Source organism: Falco naumanni, chromosome 15, assembly GCF_017639655.2.
Source record: "Falco naumanni isolate bFalNau1 chromosome 15, bFalNau1.pat, whole genome shotgun sequence".
Classification (NCBI taxonomy): Eukaryota; Metazoa; Chordata; class Aves; order Falconiformes; family Falconidae; genus Falco; species Falco naumanni.
The window spans coordinates 5,348,212-5,375,049 of NC_054068.1; the positions used below are offsets into that span (position 1 = coordinate 5,348,212).

Consider the following 26,838-nt stretch of genomic DNA (forward strand, 5'->3'; position numbering starts at 1 on the left):
AGCCATTCCTCATTATCAGTATGGTAAATAATGGCAGATGGGTGCAAATCAATCTCACTTGAAATCGAATCAGACAATTACTGAAATGTAAGTATATAATCACCTTCTGACATAGTTGCCTATTTCAATTTACAAGAAGACACGCTTTAAGTAACTGAATCAAAGGCATTCAGCATTGCATTCCAAAACCTGTCCTCCCTCACTCTGAGAGCAAAAACATTTGTGAAAGTCTTAGTTCAAGAATATTTTACGTGTCTTTTCATAATACGTTTCTTAATGTACTAATTTTTAAAGTATATAATCCGTTCAGGTACAAAGAGGCTCAATCCTTTAGCCCCTGCGGTTCTGTGTGCCTCCTCTGCATTATTGAAATTACTCATGAAGTTACAGGATGGACTAGAATTTGGCTTTTTACCTCTAAGGTGCTGCAATTTTATTGGATAACATCCTTTTATACCGTTAAGTACTAACATGTTTGCAATGTGTTTTGCAAACAGATATTAGCACCTCAGAACATCAGGTAATAAATACATCAGGTCAAATTACAACTTTAAAAAAAAACCCACTAGGCTTAAGGGAGCTTAAGATCAATATTGCTGGAGCAACCACTTACTTCAGACACCTAGGCTGAAACGCTTAGGAGTGGCTGTTAAGAGTCCCTTGAGACTGTTCAGCTCCGTGGAGGTTATGAAGATTAATATCCACTCATTCTGAAAACTGAGTTATTGATAAGCTCTGCAGAGTGCCCAAAGAGACACACAGACCATAAACAAGCGAAAAGGCAGAACACAGGTTCTCAGTCCTGTGCTCTAACCATTCGCTTATCCTAAAATACATAAACTTTCTTCCTTCCCTTCCTTTTAGGATAAGTAAGTAAATGTTACTTTTGAAAACATGAAAATTACATTTTTGAAGCATTACAGAATGGAAAAGTAGTTCATTTTTGATGACTTCACAGAAGGTGTTCATCACTTCATATTGCTGAAGACACCTCAGAATCAAGCTTGTTCTTTAAGAATCCTTGCAAAAACAACTCAAAGCATTTTCAGTTTCTTTGTTAGTAATGATTTCTCATAACTAATGCACTAAAGATGACCGCAGTGAAACCCATCCACAAAATCCAAGATAGTCAAAGCATGACTATTGAGCTTAGGCTGTTCCAACCTGTGAACAGCTAGCTGGAAAGAAAGCTGACTTGTGTAATCCCGTTGTTTACAAGGTAAGTGCCCATATGTTGCATGAAATACCTAGTTAGCAACTAAAACGTAAGCTCTGGTACCATGACATCAAATATAACGCTGATGTTAATGACGTCAGGTATCTGTGCTACATCAGCACTACGGTACAACAGCACCCTCTCTCAGGTCACCCTGAAAAATACATACCTGCAAAGGGAATTATCTAGATGCTTTAAGTTGTTTCAGCTGGCAACTGCTCAGTATTCCTACTCAACCTGATCTTTCGGGGTGAAACTAGCCAAAATGTGAGCAGTTTGTACCTTCTGAAGAGCGGACCACAGTCTTCTACGCCAGCACCACAGGCCGGAGCGGTTGCCATCACCCGGTGAAAGAAAGGGGGTTACGGAAGGCTCCTGGCTGCGGACAGCTTTGAGCAGAGCAGCCTTGACGGAACAAGGTGGTACAGAAATGCAAGCAGGGCCCTGCACTGCTGCTGCCAGCATCACATCCGAGCCCCTCTGTGTTCTCTGTTGGATGTTGCTTCGGGGCGTGTATGAAAAGGAACTTGCTAGCGACAGGTTAACATTCCCCCCAAAATCTGCATTCGCATTCAAGATGCTCTTAAAACTGAAATAAAACAGAGATTATTTTTTTTTGACATTATAGGAAGAATCATATAACAGAGACCACATATCTTCAGCACAACATATACCAAACTTCTTCCTTCACCCAAGGACCTCATACCCTGCAGACAGTCTGACCCTTTGCAAGAGCTCTGTTGAGTGGAAACTACCTTCCATTTTGCAAACACTCATTTCGGTAAGGAATCCACTGCTGCCCGCACCTCGTTCTAGTCGGGGCTACAAACGTTTACAAAGTCCTATCTCCTAAAGTGAGAGAACAACAGAAGAATCAAATCAGGAAAATTATATAAAGCAACTGTTCGAATGAACAATTTTAATCAGCTTTACTGAATGGTGTTCACTAAACAGGGAATACAATTAATGGTGAAATTCTTCTCCTTTCTCAATGTGGAAGAGAAAGGGCTAAGTTTTTTCACTACTGGAACTCACAGGAAAAGAAACTTACATACTTTGGGGTTTTGTCTCCACATCCCCAAATGTATGACACTTCCCACAAGCAATATTGTACAGTGGACAGGTCTCCTAAAAAGAAGTCAATGTTAACGTTCTCAGAGGATCTAACTTGCATACCTGCCTAAACTCTTTAAGCCCCATACAATTTATTTCCTGGTTTATTAATATTTGTACAGCACCTCCAATCTGAGCGTCAGAAACACAAATGAAACAAGCACCACCACAACTTCAGGGGCACTGAAGAAGTGCAATGCTACCTTTGTTACAGAACAGAAGTCAACTTTCTGAAGGTCACAGAGGCTCTCCTAGAGCCAAGAATAAAACTCAGCGTAGTGTTTTTATCCATAATCCTGTCTCCTTTAAAAATATTCCAGTCTAATCTAGACTGAATGTTTTATTCTAATTTTGAACATTACAGTTCTCTCTACTACCATTCACAATGTAGATGCTGGTTTTACCTTTTTAGTACTATTCTAAAAAAATTGGTTTTACATGTTTTAGTAAGACCATTTATGTGGTTGGTTCTGACCTAGTTTCAAGTCTTGTTCTCTTCTCTCATCCCATTGTTCAAAGAAAAAAACCCACAATTCAGTAATACCAAAAAGAAATCAATCAAATAATACAAAACTAGTAGACTAAGGTTTATTTCCCCAGATGAAATACTGCCCTGCTTCCTGAGACAGCACTGGTGGCACGGGTTGTATTTTGATGACAAAAATAATTTTACTAGCTAAGTATTTCAAACCGCAAAGGGAACCAGATGAACTACTGTACTATGAAAGAATAATTAATGATTTCATTGCTCGTTCTTTGTAACTTGCATTGTTCGCTACAGCTGCTTATTTAGCTCTGTTTAGTTGCTGATTTAAGGATTTCTTTGCAGCCTATTTCAGGTTCGTTTCAACTCAGGTTGTGCCAAATAACCCCCCAGTTACACTGCAAATGCTTCCATCCTGACACATCTTGCCCTAGTGTGCAATTCCATGTATCAATACGATCTCTTCAAGTGACTGTAACCCAATCTGATTCTCTGCACACCGAGATATATGCAATGTGTGCTCTGAAATGCCGGGTTCTTTAAAGTGCAAATCGGTAGCGGAGACCGGGTTTACACGTGTTTTTTTTTAAAAGACAAAAAAAGAAACAATCCCAGGACAAACACTCCATTATGTATAAGGTAAAACTGGAAGTCGATCTATTTGATGGCAATACAAAATTTATGACACGTTCAGAAAGTCCATAAAGTCTTAGGAAAAGCAGAGTCTCAGAAAATGAAAGAGCATGAAAAAATGGGTTGTGCAAAACGATCAGAGAGTCAAGTCTTAACATCAAATCAATGTAAAATGAGGACAATATTTACCCACAGCTTTCACAGATGTCACCCTTGTGAAGGAATGAACGTTCCTTACTATTCTCTGAAGCCAAAAAGGACTATTTACTATAATGAGAAATAAAACTGGTAGTGGTTTAAGAGCAAAAGCTCCACAGTATCTTAACTACAGCTTTATTATATTCATAACATTTACTCTAATTATGAGACAATCTGACACAATTCACTTACCATAGATAACATACCAGGCAGAAAGCACAAAAAAGCAGAACGCGTAAGGAGAGAGCGGTCTCAATCCTGCAAACTGTCCTGCAAGGACATACCGCAAAGCCCAGAGGACAAACCGTCATCCTGAGGTTAACAGCTGCCTCTTCAAATACAAACATTTACCTACACAACATGGAGTGCAAGGTCAGAGCCACCATTCAGACTGTACAAAGCTCTACAAGCTCTCCGGAGAACGGTGAAGTTTCCGTTCTTGGAGATACACAATAGCAACAGTCCCCAGTAACCCCTCTGGCTGAACCCGCTTTGTGCACGGGGTGCAGCTGGGCAATACCCCGCGTCTCCTTCTGGCCTCAGCTCTTCTGCCGTTCCGTGACACTCCACTCAAACACAATCCGATCCATCACAAGACAGACACCAGCTGTGTATCACCATAATCTGCTTGAGAGTCCTTAAAGATAAACCACTCTGCGTTAGCAGGTCTCAAGAGAAAAATCAGGACTCTTTTGTACTTTGCCAGCGATAAAACACTCGGGAAAATTTTCTAAAAATCTTCATCGAGTAGGTTGAGGTATTATGCATAAATCCAGAAGACATACGCAGCACTACATAATCAATATACTTAATATTTAGGAATGCCCAAACAATTTTTCTGCTTCTGAGCTACAAATGTTACACTTCTGCGAACGCACCATTGATTATATGTCTCCATAGTATTTTCAGGAATGCTTCAGGGCTGCTTGAAACCCACTCTTCTGCCCGTACAGACGACAGACGGGGAAATCAGCTGTGACTGAAGGATGCCCTCCACACCAACACCGCAGCCACACGGATGCAGCAGCTCTGCGTGGTCAGGTGGTACAGCACAAGTTCCACGCTCGAAATTACTATTTAAGGCACAGAGATTCACCGACCAGAAATCACAGCTAAAATAAAATAACCTTTAATTCTCTCAGAATTATTTTTAGAAACCGCTTAGTTTTAATTCTTGCTAGCCGTCAATGTAAATAAACCCACAGTATAACGTGGCTACTTCTGTCGAGGGTTTGCAAAACAAAAACTTGTGTATTTTAGGTGGTTTTGACACCGAATCCACTCTGTGAGCTCTTTCTAACGCGCCCCAAGCGACTCACGCTTCTGTAAAAGAGAAAGGGAAAACACAGCAGAGCAGACTTTGCCCGTGCCGCTGTTTCCCCGTCACAGCCCTGTCACACAGCTCGCAGCGGCTCGGGCGCTTAGCTCGGCGGCCACCCTGCTCGCTCTGCCATCCCACCGCCCAGAGCACGTCAGCCCCTGCTCGAGGCGCAGGGCGCTCCTCACGTGCCACTGGCCGCACCGGGACGCGGGGCAGCTGCATTTACGGCGCCGAGGCAGCCGCGAGGACACGGCGCAACACCTGAAGGCTGCTGCAGCACCTGCACGCCAGCGTGCCCGACAGGAGGGCCGCCAAGACACCCCGGGCTCGAGGGCTCTGTAGCCACCAGGCCCCTCTCAAGCGTCCCGGCGCCCTGCCGAGCCTCGCAGCCCTGGGCCGATGGCGCAGGCACCCGCCGAGGGACAGCAGAGCCGCGGGCTGTGACACGCCAGAAAGGCTCGGCCGTAACAGCCGGGCAGGGACTCCCTGTTCTGAAGCAGATCAGGCTCAGAACCAAGCGAGGTTGAGCACCCTCAGGCCCGCGAAGGGGAGAAGGAGCATCTTCCTGCCACACCAACGGACACAACTCGGCCAGCCCCAACCACCGGCCATGTTTTTAACGTCATCCGACGCCTCCCGAGCGACTCCCCGCCACACCGCCCCCGCCGCGCCGCCGCCATCTCGTGGCGCCGCTGCCGCCGCCGCCTCCCGCGCCATTTCCCGAGCAGCCCGGCGGCCGCGCAGGTAGGGGCGGGCGGGCGGCGGGGCGGGCAGGGCCGGCAGGGCCCCGGGGTCCCCTCCCGCCGCCGGGCCGCCTCTGGGGGGGCAGGGGCCCGATCCCGCCCCGCCTGCAGCCGGGGTACGCGGCGTAGCCGCTGAACGCGGCCGGGAAGGGGAGCGGGATTTGCCTCTCCCTGCGAGTTACAACCTCTGCCCTGAGGAGTACCCGGGCAGGACGTACGGCTGCCTCGCCCGGCGGGTGGCGAAAGGAATGGCTCCAGCCAGCCCGTGCAAGGGATCGGTGAATAACGGGGTGCATAGTGACACGAGGACTCCAGCTGATTGTAACATGTATATTCACCGTGTGTTTTGTAGGTCAGTTTCCTTACCTAGTGCCGCAGGAAAGAGGATGGAACCAGAAAGTACTGCCAAGGAGACGGTGCTTATTACTGGAGGAGGTGGTTATTTTGGCTGCCGGTTAGTGCATTCAATATTACTGCATACAAGAACAAACATAAAAGACGGCTGCTAGCAAGGCCACAAAATCCACCTGTAAAAGGGAAAACTGTGGGCCTGGGATGCCAGATCCAGTTCATCCCATCCTGGGTCTCAGGTCTAAGCAAACATGTTATTCTGTTTCTCATGTGGGTGCGTTGCTCCATTTCCACACGCTGAGCAGCAAGTGACTTACAGATATTTACCTGTCTGGTCACCTTTGGGGATTTAGGTCATCAGCTTGCAGTCTATGCTAAGAGCAAGCCTACACTTGCACGCGGATCTTCCTTCTGGCAGTAGGCTGTGGCCTGCAAATAGTTACGCACATGCTTAGCCATATAGATAAATACTCCAGCTGCCCTCTGCTCTTAAGGATATATTTATTTTTATGGACAGTGATGTTTTAGGATTAGAGTTGTTAGAAAGATACGTATTTAAGTGAAATCCGTTTCACCTTGCTGTAGATGGCTCTGCAGGCCGCGTGAAGAAAAAAATACTATTTTGTGCCCTAGACTATCTTCTGGAGTACCTGCAGAGTGACAACTGTTTACATAAGTAAGAGAGATTACAGTCATGACCAAAAAGTAAATTTCGTGGTGGGGGGGTGCAGGGAGCACTCTCAAAAGAGCAGACTTCTGCTCAGCTTTTTCCTCCACTATCTCCCCTTTTAAGCATTATAGAAATATAACAGTTGTAGGAAAAGGGGAAAGGAATACCAGATTTATACTTTGTATCAATACCTGTGTTTACAGTGACTTGGGAGTAAAATGTAGACATGCAGCGAAGTATTTATACCAGCTTAGAAGCGTCTTGCTCGTTCATCTTCTCCATAAATTTCAAACACAACAGCAAAGACCAACCTGTTTTTCTAAGAGAATTAGGATGGCACAACAGCAATAAGATAAAACCAGTAAAAAATACTTGGCTGCAGGTTTACATCTGAAAGGTTTGCTATTGCTGATCTCTAGAGAACAGAAGCAGAGAAATAGCTGGGTTCTTCCAAAAGGCTGCTGAAAGCACTTTGGTTACCTCTATTCTGAATTTTCCTTTAGAGCAGTTCTGCTTTTTTTTTTTTTCTCTCCAAAGTATTGATGGAGTGTGACAGAGACTCCCATGAGAAAAAGAAAGGGAAAAAAAAAAATCAGTGTTAAAATAGTTAATAGTCTTATCTTACCTCCAGCTGAAATGTTACATGCGTTGTTATTCTATGTATACTAACATATGGTCTCTATCATGTTTTAGATTAGGTTGTGCTATATACCAAAAGGGAGTTGATGTGATTCTCTTTGATGTCGCGAAGCCACTTCAGACCGTGCCAGAGGGAATAAAGTTCATGCAGGGGGATGTCTGTCACCTGTCTGAAGTGGAAGAGGCTCTCAGAGATGTAATCTGCGTATTCCATATCGCTTCCTATGGAATGTCTGGCAGGGAGCAGCTGAACCAAAAACTTATAGAGGATGTTAATGTGAAAGGAACAGAAAATGTCATCCAAGCCTGCAGGAGCACAGGAGTGTCGAGTCTGGTTTATACAAGCACATACAACGTGATATTTGGAGGCCAGATTATAGAAAATGGGGATGAATCTCTGCCTTATCTACCTCTTCACCTTCATCCAGACCACTACTCCCGGACCAAATCTTTAGCTGAAATGAAGGTGCTGGAAGCAAATGGTGCCAAGCTTGGAAACGGGAAAGGTGTATTAAGGACTTGTGCTCTTCGACCAGCGGGCATCTATGGGCCTGGAGAACAAAGACATCTTCCAAGAATAGTCAGTTACATTGAAAGGGGATTGTTTAAATTTGTATATGGAGATCCTCTTAGTTTAGTAGAATTTGTGCATGTAGACAATCTAGTTCAGGCTCATATCCTTGCCTCTGAGGCCCTCAAAGCCAACAAAAAGCACATAGCTGCAGGCCAAGCCTATTTTATCTCAGATGGCAGGCCTGTAAATAACTTTGAATTTTTCCGACCATTAGTGGAAGGTTTGGGTTACAAGTTCCCAACTTGTCGTCTTCCTCTCTCCCTTGTCTATTTTTTTGCATTCCTTACTGAAATAGTTCATTTTCTTGTAGGACACGTTTATAACTTTCAGCCTCTCCTCACTCGCACAGAAGTTTACAAAACTGGCGTCACACATTATTTTAGTATGGAGAAGGCCAGAAAGGAGCTGGGGTATGAGCCTCAGCAATATAACCTGAATGAAGTGGTTGAGTGGTTTAGGTCTCGGGGATGCGGACTGAAGCCGAGGAAGTATACTGTTGTGCATCTTATCAGGGATGGCGGACTGCTTTTGCTGCTGATTGCTGTGATGGTCTCATGGTTTCCATCTGCAGTCGCATTTTCACTCTGAAAGATGAAACGCTGAGTATGGAGGACAGAATTTAGTTACACTGTCTGAGTAGTCTTGGTTTTGACAGACAACAGGTAACAAAAAAAAAAAAAACCACCACCACACATTTGTATCATTCAGTTTTGTCCCCAAGAAACTGAACTGCTGACTAAAAAGGTGTAATTTTTATACATAGTTTCTCCTCAAAGTAAAATTCATCAGATCACTAACAAGATGAAGCTCAGTATTACTGCAAACAGCATTTTATTTTCAGGTACAACAGCACACTACAGTGAATGGAACAAATGTTTTTAAACTGACCATTCTTCCTCGATCCCTGCCCTTTATTCCTAAAGAGCTTGTGCTACATGATCCAGAGGAGAATAAAGTTATTCTTTGATTACATTCCAAAACCAAATTCTGCTTTCCAGGTTGGGTGTATATATGCCTAACCAAGATTAACGATAAACTGCTAGACTATAAATAAATGTGTGCATTTTTAAATGAATACATTCTGGTGTGCTTTTCTGAGTTAGCTCTGTAATAATGACATTTCTGGAAAATGCACAATGGTTAATCAAAGTTATAGCAAAGTGCTTGAAGCAGCACAGATTTGTAGATTTTTCTAACAGTAAAATATGCCTGTTTAAAATGAATGAGCTAGCTAAAGTGCATTCATAAATAAGACCTATGATTTTTTCCCCAGCATTATTGAATGGTTAAACAAATAATCCAAAGACATTTGGTAAGTGATTACATTCATGTTCCACTATTTATAAAAACATTTTTAGCCTTTAACAATATTTCTTTAACAGCTGACACCATTTGAATAGAACTTCAACTTTGTAGTAATGATAAACACGTGATACAATGGAACTCATAATTTTGTGGAGTTTTCTATTCTTAAAAAATAAGACCTTGTTAAGTACAGGTCACTACTGTCTCTAACTTCTCCCTCATCTCTGTCAGTTTTATACAGGAAGAGATACTGAGAAACTTCACCTCAAAACATGAAATCACGAAGTTGTTTTCCTTTAACCCATCAGCATTACAGTTTCAGTACTTCTTGATGAAAGGACAGTCCAAGAAGTTCACACTTCTCTTTAAACTTCCATAAACTACTCCCTTTTAGTAGTTGAAACTACACAATTTTGTTTAAGTTCCAGTTACTTCAGTTGTTAAACACTACTGCAATTTGAATAGGGAAGTGAGGAAGAGCCAGTCTGCTGTACTACTGCTAAAGGATTCTCAGAAAACAAAAATGCCTCAATAGAGAAACCACGTCCACTGCTACCCATGTTCAGAAGATGATTTTTGTAGTTAATAATGAGCACTATTTTTTCATGTAAAGTTCTTTTCCCAAGAAGTTTAGCTTTAAAAATATTAAAAAAAAAAAATCACTATTGATAACTACATCTTTTCTTTTGCTTGAAATCTGACTTTTCTCCTCTTCATTCCCCTACCAGTTTGTACACCATGAAAGAAACTTAAGTGTAATAGTTCAAGAAAGAACTCAATTTGTTGGTTTTTTCCCCCTTGTAATAGCAGATAAACTGAGGGGGGCTGTGGCAGTGGTGTTTATGTAGCAGGAGCCTGGCACTTCTTTATAAGGAGCTTATGTGCCTCCAACCGAGTGCTGATGGCAGAAGGGCCACTTTCCAGAAGTCATTAATATACATCATCATAGTCTGCAGAAAGAAGCAGCCTTCTTTTTAATAAAACAGCAAAAAGACAGTCGTGACCTCATGAAAGCATTGACCCGATGTTCTCTTTCCAACCAGCCCTGTTTTTTCAAGTGAAAACCACTTGGTTATTTTCCCCTTTAAATTCTCTGGTTTTGACTCAGCGTTATCAGAAAAAGATTAAGAAATTTTAATGCCAGCAGAAGCAACCAACAAAACCAAAATGTGCAAGAAATTGCACAAGCCTGTTGCACACAACCATAGCATCGTATTTCGTACTAAGTCTTGTAAAAGTATCTTTTTAAGATATGGAACATAACTCCTGTGCCCAAAGAGGAATTCCTTCTGCTATTTGTGATCTTTTTATTGGCAAAACTCAGCTACCACCATTCATAATTATCTCAATGGTGAGGTCGGGCGGGGGGTATCTGTGAAAGGGTCCTAAACTCATGAAACCTAAATCCACACTGTTAGTAGTGGCTGAGGTTAAAGCCCCGGATAGCTTTTGGGGTACAACAACAGAAGAGGAAGCTCCTGAGAAGACAAAAAACCCAAACAAAACACAACAACAACCACCACCACCACCACCCCCAAAAGCCAACCCAACCAACCCATGAGGACCAGAACTCCTGCCAAGCTCAGCACACAAACCTTTTCATTTCTCTGGAGCCAAGGACGGAAGTTTTCACTGATAACAGACTAGGAAGCGCTATTCCGTCCTAACAGCCCATGACTTCTGCTTCAGCACGGGGCACTAAATCGGGTACTTGGTAGGAGAAACAGGCAGCAGCTTGGCAATGGCTACCCCGGACGCCATCAACAGTGTACTGTATATATTCATTAATTCCCTGTCTCATTCAGCTCTATCTAGTAAAAAAAAAGCAAAAAGTCTATAGAATTTAGACTATGTGACTATATGTCATATAGAATATATGACTACAGAATAGGTGAAGGATACTTTTCCTCTTTCCAAAATGAAAACAGGAAATCTGTGGCTTAAGGAGATACTTTAAAATTGCTTGAATTTTACATACGTATAAACCCAGCTACAGCTGCTCTATTTTAAGTATTTTACAGTGACAATTCTCTGTCCTTCCTGGGTTTTTGTTTGTTATTACTACTCTTGCATGAATAGCTGAGTAAATTAAAGGCAATTAATTCAAGTGTTGTGTCTGTTTCCAAATTTTAATCTACTGCCTGTTTTCCTGAAAGTGAATTACCAGAAATGCACCTAAAAACTGAAAAAGCAGAACTGAAAATATAGCACAGCTTCACTTTTTCTTAGTCCTCAAAATTATTTAACAACTGATAGGTGCCTCACTATAAAGAATTATGCAGATGTTTTAAGTGGATAGTTTATGAATCTTTTGTCAGCTGCTTGATCTCACATACACAGCAGGCCAAGGTAAAAAGTTTGCCAGACATAAATGGACCAACTTAACACTTCTAATGTCTATTTAAATATATTTATTTTAGAAGCGTAAAACATCCTTAAAGACATCCTTTTTAGTGCTTTCTTGTAATAGACCAAAACAAACTTTTCCTTAATTTCTATTTATTACTAATTTCCACATACATTCAACAATACACTAGCTAGTATATTTAATAATTTACGATGTGATCTTCACAGAAAAGTGTCCTGAACACTGATAATTTACACATACTGTAAAAGATCTGGGGATTAAATTGCAATTCAGGAGCACACAAGTGTTAAGGGAACTACTACTGCTTTATTTTATCCAAGTTTATGAGTCCCTGTTTTGCTGGGGTAACAGCTAAGAATGTAGACTAGCAATGAGTAAAACTGCACTTTAAATTCTTTTAAAACTAATAGCTGTACATGTTTATTAATACTGTTATGGATCAGACAAATTTGGCTCCCAATGAATTCTGAAGGTTAATTTTCATTATATTTAATTTCTGTTTCTAATGATATAAATGGAATTTCAGTCTGCAACAGTCAGCTAATTGGACTGCACTTAGAAATCCTGACACTACTACAGCAGAATTCAACAACTTGTACTTCAACTTCCATGCCTCATTCTGATTTTTACAGCTAGTTTGGAGAATTCAGAGATAATCACTGGTACACAGCGAACGCCATCTCACCATCTAGAAGGTTAGTTTGAGAACTGCAAAGCTAAAAAAATATTTGCAGCAGAGAAACTTATAGATGCATTGGGGTGGGGAAAAGAAGTGATAATATAGGCAACAAAACACCCCAATGAAACAATTTTTTTTTTTTACTTCAGACCTCATGCATGCCAACACCCACAAATTCAAAGGTGATAAAGACCCTTTGGCACATCTACTGGCCTCTGAGAAGACTTTGGCTTCAGGTACCTCATATTAATTCCTGTTCAATATGCATATAATTTTTATCAAAAGACTGAGAAAAATTTGTTTCCAAGACACCCAACAATGAAAAAAACTACAACATAAAGACAGCATGCATTCACTCAGCAGCACCTCTGCCCATGCAACCTTACAGAAAATGTGCTGATACAGTTTTACAGTGAACATCAAGATTATTGTTCTTCCAAACTACCACAGACTTAAACTTTCCCTTAGGTCAGACTTTATTGTTTGAGTTGATACAAATCTGATGCTCAGTAGGGCTGAAGTTTGTATCTACCTATCACCGAAAAAGGTCGCTTAAGAGTTGCAAGTTAAACACCATCTTTGACCTTTTCCTTCCACCCTGCTTGTTTGCAGCCAGATGAAGTGCAACACTAACCATGCCTATGGAAATAATGTCAGTTCATCTTAAAAACACAGAAATGCCCTTCTCCAGCCCCTTGCAGAACACACCATAACACACCAGCAAACCACTTTTCAGTAAGAACTCACTCATACTGCCTCAAATGACTGGCAAAATTCATTACATTCAACAAGCCATGTTTAAACAAAGCATCTGGCATCATTCACATCACCACTGAGATATCAAAAATTATTTATTAAAATAAGTTATTTTAAGGATTTAAAACAGTTTATATAAGAACACAAAAATTTAACAGATAACTTCAAAAAAATTTATGTTTCTCCTCTAGATTATAAAATTCGCACACACATTCAAACCTACTTTCATATTAAAACAGCTGCAACTGTGAAAAAGTTGCTACAGTCTGCCCTGACAAAGAATTGAGAGATGAGATTTTGGAGTTAAAACACAGAATGCAAGAAACAAATTAAAAGTTCATACATAGCCTTGCCCGTCACTTGCAAGTCAACAGAACAGTCAATGTGGTTATTTTCCTTCTGAATACAGAGTAACATTATACTCTGGGAAAAAGTCCTACTGTAAAATGAAATGCATTTTCATAAATACTGAGGGAGTACTGCTTATAACTTTTGACATCTCATATGTGTGGAGAATGTGCACAGGACTTTTCAAAGGACTATAAAATGTGCTAATTCTTAAATTTTTGCACAGCAGCAGCACAAGGAACCCCTGTGTTCATCACACAATGGCTGTCCCACGTCAGGAATATACACACCAATGAAAGAAGCCAGGACAAATGAACAATTTGGTTATGTCTGCTCTGGAACTGAGCTCAAAGCAAACAAATAAAAAAAAAAATTCCCCACAAAACAGAACAAAAACCCCACCACAGCAACAGCCTCAGGCTCTAGGGTTTGATCTCCCTAAACCCTAGCATCTTGTAGTCTCCTGGGGTTTTTGTGATCAGTCCACACCTAGCTGGTACTCAGCTGCCTGTAAATCCTGTCCCAACTGCAGCAACAATCTCAGGACCTTCCAGACAAGGCTCTGGGCCGCTTTCTCTGATCAATACTGACAACACAATGTTCTCATTAAATGGGAATCACGGAGGCTGTTGAATGAAATGTATAGCACAGGGACTGATCGTATGACAAACTACCTGGGTCCTGGAACATGCTATAAAATGCATGCATGCCAAAGGTCCCCCCTCAGGGAACAGCAACTGAATCATCCCAGACATCTGGACGCTGCAGATTAGCCCAGCTTTATGCAGCAGTCTATGTTACAGCTCCGCCTCTCAAATCCACAGTTGATGTGATTTTTTTGTTTGTTTGAGGGCAGTTTGCACCCATTTAATCCTCAAACAGGTCAATCACAACTAGGTACCGAAGAGATTTCAGGCAGGAGGAAGGAAAGCAGAGAACTGCCTTTAACTTTGCTCTCTTCTCTTTCTAAGTTGGGTGATTAGTAGTTAATTTCTTTATAATAAAACATTTACAGAAACCCCACCCCATTGTGGGACACACTATTATAGCACTTTCATCATTGAGAGGAGACTGTACTACAGAGCAACCAAAACCTCAAGGGGTTCCTCCAGCATCATCTTTGAACGCACAATGACATCAATTAAGTGCCTCTTGAAACAACAGAAGTCATACAGCATGGGGAGCAAGAGAAAGTGAAAATTGCCGAGGCAGCTTCATCAGGCCATGGATCCCAAATCCATGCAAGTTTTCTGTGATCAGAAATACAGCACTATGCACGCAGCATTTTATGCCTCAGGCAGTCACTTAGACAGAAAAACTGAACTCCTCTGCACACATTTGAAAGTCAAACATATGTACAGCAAAACTCCGCTCATGTAGAAATAAAGCAACTAGGAACTTGATAGTAATACCATAGTGCTAGCACAAAGAACCAACACACAATGACAACTGGAGTTAAATATGCCATCGAAGGACCTGAGTTCTGCTCTGGCAGGAAAACACAGTTGCTAATCTAACAAGTTTTCTCATCTGTAGCTCCATGTTCTTCATTTGATTAAAGCCGTTAAGAATGATGTACCTCTATATTTGTGCATACTCTCATTCTTGGATTAGATACATTTTGGGAAAATGGTCTGCATTTACAGAACACTGTAATTTGATGCTATTGTCTAAGTAGGACTGCAAGATTAAAAATTGACAGTTCATTAAAAAATTCATTTCTAAGCACATTAGCAGCTGAAAGGATTTGCAAAATGATACTATACCAAAGTAAATGCTTTGCAGAACTTGAAATACCTTTCCTTTCTGCAAACAAAAGGATATTTCCTACTGCATATCTAAAAACTTTTCTTTCCACTGCCTTGAGGTTGTAAACATAAGTTCGCAGGGGCTATGAACACAGGTTCACACATCATTCCTTTCTTAACCTTTACAGAGAGATCAACAGGAAAAACACAACTACAGTCACAGAGGATATTTGGTTTCAACAAAATTAACACATTTTCTAGTTCTCAAAAATGTAACAGAAAACTTTTAACAAGAAATAATACAGTATGAGCTATCAGCTGCCCAAAGTATTTCATACAGTATCAGAAGTACAATCTGCTGCTGCCTTGGGCACTGCAACATACATGACATAACAATGCTGGTGTAGAAGTGCTTTTACAGCATTTAATAAATTAAAAACTCACTACCAGTTAATCTTAAGGAGCCAGGTTGTTGAAGTGCTGTGATTCCATGCATGCAAATTGTTGTGAATGTCTTATCTATAGCTTGCATACACAAACATAGTAGATGATTTATACTTGTACTTCAGGTATTGATAATGAGAAGTGAGGTCTATCCAACTGCATGCCCTCAAATTTTAAAAACTTGAATACACAGAAGGTATGCTTTGTACAGAATATAAATTATCAGGAATTTTAAAAAGTTTTTGTTATAACAAGAAATTATTAAGGAAACCCATCTTTCCTCCTCCTCCTCTTCTTCCAGTCATTCAGTCTGATGAGACCGTCATTGAGTAGGATGACCAGGATAAGTTAATTTTTCTTCCTGAATTGCACCATAAAGCACGCATCAAAGAACGATTGCTTTAAGAGTAGAATTTGCTGTTACTGACTTTCTTCTCCTTCAATCTTAAGGGAGAGAAAAAAGGAAAAATCAAATCTACTAGGAATTTCTCAGAGGAAAACAGTCTACCAAGTTCAATTTACTTAGATATGCACGCGAATAACGTATCAGCAACAAGCATTGCAACTTTTTCCTTAATAAATGGGAGTAAACCAGTGATTCATGCAGCTATTCAGCACACATATAAAAGGGTAAAAATATTTAAATAAAAAAAGTCTTCCTCCTGTCCCATCTTGAGATCTCAAGACTTCCTCCTGGTACATGAAGCCTCTGCCTCCCTCACACCCAGCCCAAAGGTGGCAGCAAAGGAGAAAGATCCTTCCCCTGAGCTTTGGATAATGTACAGACACTTTAATGACAATTCTATGTTGTCACAACTCAATACTGTTTTTATCTTTTGTGACATGTGTATCTGGAAACATCTTCTGTTCCCACACATCTAATATGCTAATGACATCCCCAGAGGCATAACTTTGATGGTGTAGAAGCGAGGCGTTTATTTGGCTGTATATACTTCCAGGCTTTCCTCCTGGAAAGCAGGAGAAGAGAGGAATATCAGCTCACAGGACGGCATGTTTCACTGTGAGCTCACTGAGCAGACATTTCACAGCGTCTGCTGGCCTCTAGCGGCTCACAGCCCAGCCTTGCTTCACCGCAGCCTTTCCTTCGTTCAGATGGACTCATTGTACTCTCACCACTCTTCAGATGCTCATTTTGATAAATCTGAGATTACTTTAGCATAAATCATGTCTAGCTAGAGCTGCCTTAGAAAGGAGAATGATAATCAACCCACCTGCGGTTGCACGTCTCTTGGTATATCTGTAGTTTGTGTTCATTCACACTGAATTCTTTTAATATAGCATCTCTGTTAGGATTCCTTAAATTCATATGGGTGTCGTAGAGAAACAGCTGGTTATTAAGCTCCTCCTGGCGCTTCCGAAGTTGCCGACATGAGGAATAAAGTTCTTCTTCACTTTCCTTCAAAATAATATTGGGATTCAATGTAACTCGTAACACACATACCCAAAATGACACAGAATCAACAGTTAGGGGGATTCTTTTGTTTTCCTAAACACATTCCATTAGCTTTATAGAACATTTTATAAAATTAGTTTCATAAGATATTTCTGGAATGTTTACGGGAAAAAAAACCTAACTCAGAAAGCACGAAAAAAAAAACCCTTCAGCTCAATAAAATGGCCAGCTATATCCCCTAACAGGGGCAACAGGGATTATTCCAGCGCAAGTCGTGAAACGTGCACAACCTGAACACTTCCACTGGAATATTTTTCCCCACTAAAGCATGTCAGTCTGTTGAGGAAAGGACAGCAAATGGTGTATCATGATGGGTTATCACACTGTAAATTTTAAAAACACATTTTAAAAGGTTTAATTTTTTACCCTTCCATCATATTTGTGTACTGCATGACATACCACCAGTCCTGGTGCTTTCCTATTGAAATCTAGACTACAGGTCAAAATACTGGCTCGTAAGTAGGACCCCTAATAGCAGCAAGTACTCAGATGACCAAGAAAGAGGAACAGAGCCTGTGTTTCTATGTAGCTATGGCAATTCAATACTTGCAGAGGAACTAAGTGAAGAATAATCTGCAGTGTTTGAGTTTCTGTTATTGTAGGTGGTCTTAAAATATTCCAAAGCATAAAATAAAGATGATTCCTTTCACAACTTCAAAACTTTGGATGCAAAAGCTGTCTCCTTTATAGAGTTACTAGTGGGGAATAGTACTGGCAGGATTGAAGTCTTAATTTTCACGTCAGCAGCAAAACAAGATACTCATCCTACAAGAAATGACATGCAATCAATAAATGTAATAAATCCAAATATTTTCAGAGGTGGCATACAAATAAGACTGCCTCCTTCTGCACTCAGTCCAGATCTAGGAAAACGGATTGGTTAGCAGCGTACCCAAGAGGTTTCAGTTAGGGCAACAAGACCCTCTCCCAGACCTCATTTTTCCTCCTGAAATACATCCCTATCCAGGTATGGGTTGAAGCAACTGAAACAGCCTCAGTGCTATGCTGCTGATTAGGATTTTAAAAGTAACGTTTTTTAATTATTATTTTTTAAGGGAAGGAACTTTATATTCCCAAATTGCAAAGGGAAAAGCAGATTGCCAATTACCAAGTTGCAGGTGTAATCAAGATGCATATGTACTACTATTTGTTCTTGTAAATAAATGTATCCACAAAGCTAGACTTTAAAACTCCATTTAAGAACGTCCACTTCAATCTTTATGTTAAAATATATACACCATCGAGGCTGACTGTAATCACAAAACGCTGAAAAGATACACACACTTTCTGAAGCAAGTAACTCAATTTTCAAGTAAATAAGACACATTCCTAAATCTAACAACCACCTCAGTGTAGTACAATTTCTGCAGTGTCAAGAAAACTATTTCACTTCAACAGAACCTGCGTAAGGCCCCACTTAATTCACAAATGTGCATGCTTACATCTACAATATTCTTGCTTCTCTATTCCCAAGAAATTCCAAGGCCATCTGTAATTCCCCTTTTATAATTCTGTATTTCATCTCCAAGAGTATGCAGATGGACACTGTATATAAACAGGCCTGTTATTAAATTATATCATTTTATAGAGGGTCATCATTTAAAGCTACGGGCAGAAGAACAGATGGAGACAGCCTTGATCTTTTCAGATGCTTCTTGAATGATCTGGCAAAAGAAGTTAATCAGACTTCTAGAAGTTGATTAACTATGGCAAGTCTTGGTTTCTTGCAGACTGCCAAACACAAGGGAAAATTTTCAAAGTTCTCCTGCCACTGCGTTACCACCCAGAGACATCAGACAGTGTAAAAATACAGAGTTGTGCTGCATCTTCATTTGGCTTAACAAACAGAAAGGGCTTCAAGAGTGCGAAATGTGCTACTGTCAAAGGACTTGGTACTGACAGATGGGGAGGCATACTGCTGCTCTGAACCACAGTTTAAGAGCTACTCCTGCCCCAGGCAAATGATGATCTGAATTTCTGAAGAGAAACCACGGCAGGAAGAAATCACAATATATCTACAAGTGATGTCTATGCTCAACGTATTAGGCAACAGCAAGTTGTTTCTCAAAGGCAGCAAGCCAAAAAATAGCAGTTTATCTGGCCTCCTCTATCAGCCTCCTGTCCGTGAAATACGAGCCTTTTAAACGTTATCTTCTCTCTTGTTTACACACACACACGCAGACACACACACGCTTGGTCTCAGCTTCTAGCTCTGTCCTGCTCTCACGACTCTTTGCTAGCCAACAGAAGGAACCGACCACGGCTGCCAAACACTGTCATTAAACACAGTTATTTTACATCATGCGTTATAAGGTGGCTTTGTAAAAACCTTGACAAAGGATGTTTGAAAAAGGCTGCCAGTCCTCTGTAAAGGAACATGTGACTGAATTCCATAATTTCAATTTCAGTGTATGCAACTGCAGGTGCAAATCCCACCAGAGACATAATGACTTACAGTTAGCTGAGGCTGGTGTTTTAATCAGGAAAAATCATGTACACTGGTGTGAACTGCAACGTAAGCCTGAATGGTTGTAAAAGACTACAAATAAAAGGTTGGACTACTTTTTTCTCTGAATCTGAAGGGTACAGGAAAGCACCCTGAAATACCCACTTCCCAGAAGAATCTTTAAACTTTCATCACACGGCCTCTACACCAGTGTATTTAAATTACATAAAATCTTGTTGAGATAAGAGTCTGAGAATAATCCCGCTTAAATCAATATATACAGCAACATCTCTGGAACACCAACAAATGCTGTTCACAGATCAGCCACTTCAATGCCAGGCTTAATGAGCAAGAACGCATCATTATTTTTCCCCCCTGCATGTTTAAAAATACTCATTCTTCAATTAGGTGTTTGAGAGAGGCTGAGAAGAGCAGATTCACACTTCTGCAGGAACCAGAATGTCTTCTATCTGATGGGTTGTTTATTTTAATGAAATACTGGGAGAAATTACTGCCTTCTCTTCCTAAAGTTATTTCTTTTTATGTAGGAGCTTTAAAAAAAAATAAAATATTACTCTGTGAAGTCAAAGCTGAATTTAGCTAGCTTTGCATGGCATCAGTCAGTTAAAGGGGAAGACTATGACCATGCCATTACAGCAAAAACTAGTGGAGGTAACAAGGCTTTGTTAGTGTGTTATTTCTTTTAACAGCTACATAATCCGTCTTCCCAGAGGGAGAGTAACTCAACTGGCATTACTGGTCCTTCCCCAGTACCTGCAGAAATGCCTGACAAAAGCACATCGGACACAGAACAGGAAACTAAATCCTCATTTCCTGGTTTTCACAAAGAGCTGATAACATGCACAAAAAGGCCCAGTGGTACTCACCAGAACTTGTTGCATTTCACAGTGAACCAGAAGTGAGGCCAGCTCTATATCTTCACTGTAGCCATTCTTGAGAGGAACTGATCTAAAACCTGGCCAGGGGGAACATATAAAAAGGACAATTAAGAGTCAAGGCAAAGGGTCATCTGCAGTTACAACATGGTACATACAGTCCTGAGGGCGAACAGATTCTTCATCGCTCAAATGCTCCACTGTTGAGAGCAGGCTTTGCTATGACAATTACAGGGAAGCAAAAGGCAAGAATGGCAAGACTGAGAAGCGCAGATTTCACACGCTCCTGAAAACTAAAGCCAGAAGCAGAGGAAAGCAGAAAACTTACTCTACATAGGTCCACATCTAAAATAATTAACAAAACAAATACACTGACACCAAAACAGAAAAAGAATCTTCCCAGATTTCACTCAGAGCACATAACCCCGTTGCTGAAATGGAGTATGTAGTAAAGACAGTGCAAATTATTCTACATAATGCTTTCCTATCTCAATTTTTAAGAAGGAATTTCACGTGGGTGAAAGGATTGGTTTAAATACTTACACACTACATACCCAGTATCATAACAAACAATGCATTAAAAGAACTCACATCAAAAGAGCACTTGGCCTTTGGCGCATTGTAGCTTCTACTGAGAGCAGTCACAACGCAAAAATGCTGAACAGCATTTTTCTGACTTAGCCCCTTATTATACCCAGTGATCTCACCTGATTTTATTCCTTTTATTGGGAAAGTGGCATGTGCTAAGAAATTGGGATCACTGAACATATCTTCCTCATAAACAACAAAGCGCAGAAATGCTAGACTTGGATCATAAATTTCAAATTTCACTTGCTCTGGACAGGGTGCCCAAACTGGATTAAGGCCATTGTCATCTGTAATGAAAAAGAAACATTTGCAGTATGAAGCAATAACTTCCCTTCACTCGCATATGGGTATGTATCCCAGGACGTTTTCTAGGGATACGAAGGCCCAAAAATCCTATTTACCATCCGTCTCCTTTTGTAACCTTGCTTCAGAAGGTTGGTATTTGTTTATTTGGGAAGGGAGACAAGAGGAAACTTGGCAGGGATAGAAATCCATGAAGAAAAGTATTATTTGTATTTAAAAATATAAAACCTTCTTGGGCATGTATTTGTAAAAGAAAAAAGCTATTTCCTTGCTCATATTCATAAGCCTCATGCTCTGTATCAGAGTAAAAGCATGAAAAGCACTGGGAACACTAAAGTACAATGGCCCAATTCTTAATATAACACCAAGTAATTTGGTACATGTGACACAGCCAGGAAGTTTGCTCTCTAAAATCTTGGTCACTTCCCACAAAAAGTTAAAATCAATCCTCCTCTCTGAAGTACTAATGAACCACAATGCACATTCTGCTCCTGATTCTGTCTTTATTTTCCACTGGTATTGATGGTTTGGATAATTAAAACCAAAGCCTCTTGTTTACTAGAGGAACACTGCTGCATCCAGAAATATTAAATGGTGAAATATCAAGGGGCTGAGATACTCCCCCACTTCAGTGCACTTAAATGAAGCTCATGTACACACGAACACACATCCTTCACCCAGAACTCACCAGGCGTGAGCTTTGATCAAACTTCTATTGCACTGCCAGTTATGCTGCTTTACAGCCCTGTATACCCGAGCTGTCTCAGTCTTAGAAGCCAAGTTTAAATAAACATAGTCTAGATCTCACAGTAGGAACTCCCCCTTTGGGCCAGACTTTTGGGAACTGACTAGCACTGTTGGAGACCCTTTCAGCACTTTTTTAAAATATGCAAATAGAGAAACATGCATAGGCAAAAACACAACCGAATTTTCTTTACAAATTGCAACAGTATTTTTTTTTCTGAATTTGATATACAATAAAGTTTCCCAAAACTGGCCCTGAGGCAAGCAAAAGAATACTACTGTATGACTCACCAGTCCAGAGCACTTAACTTATTCCTCCCTGTACATGTTGCTGGCCAGTTACAAACTCATGGTCACCCTCCACCCACTATATCTAAAGACACTGGAAATATAACCATATCCCTACAACACCGAAAACCGCAGATACTCACTCACAACTGTTGTCTTGAATTTGCTGTTATCGTATTCAGCCCCACAAATTTCTACTTCTACAAAGGGACAAGCGATGCTTCTACCGGGTTTAGGGAGATGACGAGCACCTAAAACCTGCAAAAGCAACTGTAAATTATAACCACCTCCAACGGAAACTTAGCGCCGTTATTTCTGTACGGAGGACAGCCTACAGAACTAGAGGGGGTAGGGGTGAAGTCCAGAAGAATATGCATAAAATACACACTCCCTTCTCTTGAATATGTTTGCATGTATTAAACATACTATCGGTGACAGCAGTAATAATATCTCAACATTGTTTGGGTAACCCAATGATTTTCATTGTAAGATACTGTAGCTGACATTCATTACACACAGTATGGAGTTCCAGACCAGGCCTGTAATGTAAATTTTTTTACATTTCCTCAGCCTTTATTACATATCTACTTTATGACATTCCTTTATTCATTTATTACATATCTATTTATGACAGGCACATTCACAGCCCCTGTTGACCTCTTCTGTAAACAGTACTGAGAAGTAGTTCAAGTGTTTCTTCTTTCTCAGAAAATGTATTTTTAAAGGACATCTCTTAATGTATAGCAACTGAGAACAGAAACAAGTTCAATTCCTGTTTGGCACCAGATGACAACATGGCATAATTTTCAAATTATAAACCCATCTCCCCATGAAAAATGATAATGACATTCTGATTAAGTCACAGTGTACTAAATATGATGAAGGGAGGGATCAACTCATTATTTTTAATGCTTAGTTTCTGTTTTTCATTACAAATATCTTTCTCCCACACTGGAAATCTCTGAACTAGTTCATCTGCTGCTAACCAATCTTCAACAGGATCTTCCTATTGAGAAGTCAATAGATTGGAAATGCAAGTTAGTTAATTTGGAATTTTTATTAGCAATTATACAAAATCATCCCAGGATTGTGTTTTCAGTTCTATAGCATTTGTTTCATTAGCATGCTGAAGATACATATTTCCTTTCAGGAACCAGTGAAATTAGTTTTATTCTCAAACACACTGACATTTAGAAACAGTATTTTGACAATCTGTCAGATCTTGCTCTGAAACATAATAGCTTTATTTTTAGTTTTATAGATATTTATGACTTGTAAAAAACATAATTTACAAAAGAGATTTACCCTCACTGTCATAATCATCTGCAATTTCCTCTTCGAGTCATTTGGCATTGGGTCATATTCTTCATTTCGCATGCTCTCTGGCTGCAGAACATAGCCAGTGCGTCCATTAAGTGAAAACAAGGCATGGTTCAATTGCATGTATTTATCTAGGGAGAGAGTTAAAGAGTCACAACAGAAGATCCCCACTTGTATAACACTAAGGAAGTACCAGACTAATGGCTCCTCTCTAATTCTTTCTGGTGGCCACTTTATCAGAAAGAGCTGGGAAGAGAAGTTGGAAGACTGTTCCCTTCAGTAACTGAACCTGACAGGTCATTTCTCACCAATTTTAATCCGGATAAGCCCAACTCCATTCACAATTAGTTTGCTCTCAGCGTGTCATAAACCAGCTGGCCCTTAGCATAAAGTTAAGCACAGCCTTCCCTGGGGCTGAACAACTGTTCGTCCACTTGAAACTTACTGTAAATCTCTCTGCTTGCTTATCACAAAGAGATCAAGGTGAAATAAACTTTAGAGTCTGGGGGCTAGTTAGGCTCAGACAGGCCTTTTGGGGACTGACCTTTGGGAACAGGTGATCCACATGTTCAAAACCAAACTTTAGTTCTTGTACATCCCTTCTTCAGGGAGGTACAAATAACTAGGACAGCCACAGCAACTAGAATGGCAGAGAGGCCAGAAAGGGGTTTGTTTATGGTGAAATGGAAGATGGATTAGATCCTTTTTTAAAGGGAATATTACCTGGAGTTTGGAAGTTAAGGGCCACCATCTGGGAGCCACAGAGCCAGAGGCGAAATGGGTCATAGTTGGACGAGTCAACCCTCTGTCCTTTAGGATAGACACGTGTCAGTCCCTTCAGGTTGTATTTCAACAACTCAACTGGCTTTTGCTTAACAATGCTCTCTGCCTTAGTTTCCACAAAAGAACGGATTTCTTTGAAATCAGGATTTTCTGGACAAGGTAAGGAGGAAAAGCAATGGTTACTAAAGAAAGAACTCTACATTTATACTTCATTTCTACTAACACTTTGTTTTACTTTGTTTCACTTTGTCCTTTAATGCAATAATTGGCACAATTCTCATGCAGACATGGCAAATCGGTTGAGCATCAAGTCTGAAAGTTAAAAATGCCTGCTGCCACATGCTTTGCAACAGGGTAGAGAAGAGCCTATTGTCATAGTCTCATCTCATCATTGCTAACAATGTACTTCTGACCACTATAACATATTTAAATGAGACATCTTTTTCTGGGTTTAAATATGGAGAAGAAAGGATGAGCCAGGGTTACCCAATTCCTCAAACATTTGCTATAATTATTATAATGTCTTAACCACACTGACAGCTTATTAAAAACATTTGCAAAGAACCTTAAAGAAAGAGGGCACATCTGCTGGCTTCTCCAGCAGCAATGACACACAAAAAAAAGGAGTAAGTAGTACATATTTCAGTGTCAGATTCCACACCCGCACTTACACAAACCCCAGGTCTCATTTATATTATGAAACCATGTACCATTCCAATAGCTTACATAAATGGCAAACAGGTTCTTACAGTAAAATTACATAATACACAGCAAATCCATTTTGAAGGTTTTTACAAACAAATTGCAAGTGTTCAGCCTAAGTTTTTCATCTCAAAAAATTCAATTGATACGTAACTAGTGAGCCTCCCCATGAAAGACACTTACAAGAGCATGCCTCTAGTTAACTAGCTAGAAATTTGTGACAAGTTTTTTGTGACTGTTGTATAGCATCAAGTTCCCTAGTGCACAATTTCAAAGTGCCACTGAAAACTGCACAAGTGAGGCAGAATTTATTTTCCAGTAGAAAAAGGATAGATTTTATCTTCAGTTCTAGAATTTCAACTAACATCTGTAAAGATTCTAGAAAGGGTAAAATTCAGGTGTAATATTAAAGGAAATACCTAAATTGTCCTTGGTTTTGCTTGTTGGCTTGCAGTAGATTACCAGATCAGATAATTCAATAGCAATCAACTGATTCTTTTCCCAGTATTTCCTCCTGTTCTCCTGTAAAACATAACAAAGATTTAGATTACAGGTACACTGAGTATTATGGTACCCTAACTCCAGGGTATACTCTAATGAAATGACAAAGCCGATGCATTCTTTGTTGCCCAGATTCCTATCTGATACTTTATAGCCACTTGCATAGTTAAAACGTACTTTTAAGATCCAATTCAGTGAACAGGCTAACCAAATGGGTTGGGGTTTTAGTTGTGTTGTGTTTTTTGGGGGGGTTGTTATGTTGGGTTTTGGGTTGGTTTGTTGGGGTTTTTTTTTAAGTAAGTGTTTCAGTGCTTCCCTAATCAGTCCTTCTCAGAATCCTGGCAAGATTTTATTTTCTCTTATTATTTTAACGTGGCTCTACTCGGTTTTAGTTACAACCTCATATAAATGCAAATGTATGCAGAAAAAATGAAAAGGGTACTGAAGTGTCTCTTTATTTACAATCCTGAGCAGGACTTAAGACTTGTTAGTAACTCCCAAACTGCTAAATTCAAACCCTATGAGCATCATTCCTGTAGTTTTCTATTTGTGCACCAAACCAATAATGTTACGTATAGAAAATAACGTGTAATCTTGTTGTCATCACCAATAATAAACCCAGCATGTTTGCAAGCACCTGCTCTGTGAAAACTGAGCAACAGTCCCTGCAACCAGAGACTGGGAATTACTGAAATCAGCAAGACTCATCCTGAGTGGAGACATTTGTGCTGGAGGCTTTTCAGACATAAGAAGCAATTACAGGATAAAACACATTAAAGAGTCCTGTACTGAACAGCGATTAGCTTTGGCACAAGAGGTTATGAAGCAGCAGCAATTAGGAAGTCTTCCAAAAGAATTCCCTCAGAAGACTAACTGAAAAGGAATGAAAATCAGAGCTAGGGAGCCATGGGTTTCCAGAATGTTTTACTGAACCAGAGATCATACATTAAAGTCTAAGAAAAGTAAGGAGGAATACGATGTTTAGACTTGGAAATAACCTTGGGAGAGAGCCATACAAACCTCATTGTACTAAATGATCCACCATGGTTTCCCAGACACTGCCCAACAGAAATCAGAGCTCCAAATAGCAAAGGACCACTTCTGGATGCCATGAGCTCATCTTTAGACATAACCCTCTAGTGATACCAAGTAGGAGAGCTAGCAATGAACAACCATCCCTAGGAGCAGGGCAAGTGTCAGTAT

The 26,838-nt window shown here is 40.3% G+C and overlaps 2 protein-coding genes across 2 annotated transcripts in view; one reads left to right on the forward strand and one right to left on the reverse strand.

The window, feature by feature from the left end:
- Positions 1-5,627: 5,627 nt before the first annotated feature.
- On the forward strand, positions 5,628-9,017 carry SDR42E1 (short chain dehydrogenase/reductase family 42E, member 1). The gene is made up of 3 exons (XM_040615041.1): positions 5,628-5,709; positions 6,061-6,162; positions 7,423-9,017. Exons 2-3 carry the CDS (start codon positions 6,095-6,097, stop codon positions 8,528-8,530), a joined length of 1,176 nt encoding a protein of 391 aa, XP_040470975.1. The 5' UTR covers positions 5,628-5,709; positions 6,061-6,094; the 3' UTR covers positions 8,531-9,017.
- A 4,110-nt stretch (positions 9,018-13,127) lies between these two features.
- The window catches only part of PLCG2 (phospholipase C gamma 2), a 66,054-nt gene continuing 52,343 nt past the window's right edge, over positions 13,128-26,838 (reverse strand). Inside the window, exons 26-33 of the mRNA XM_040615040.1 lie at positions 25,554-25,656; positions 24,373-24,582; positions 23,635-23,780; positions 22,473-22,587; positions 21,114-21,281; positions 20,398-20,486; positions 16,823-17,007; positions 13,128-16,034 (exon numbers count right to left, since the gene is read on the reverse strand). Coding sequence (XP_040470974.1) covers positions 15,992-16,034; positions 16,823-17,007; positions 20,398-20,486; positions 21,114-21,281; positions 22,473-22,587; positions 23,635-23,780; positions 24,373-24,582; positions 25,554-25,656 — 1,059 coding nt within the window. The 3' untranslated portion in view covers positions 13,128-15,991. The remainder of the gene's footprint in view (positions 16,035-16,822; positions 17,008-20,397; positions 20,487-21,113; positions 21,282-22,472; positions 22,588-23,634; positions 23,781-24,372; positions 24,583-25,553; positions 25,657-26,838) is intronic.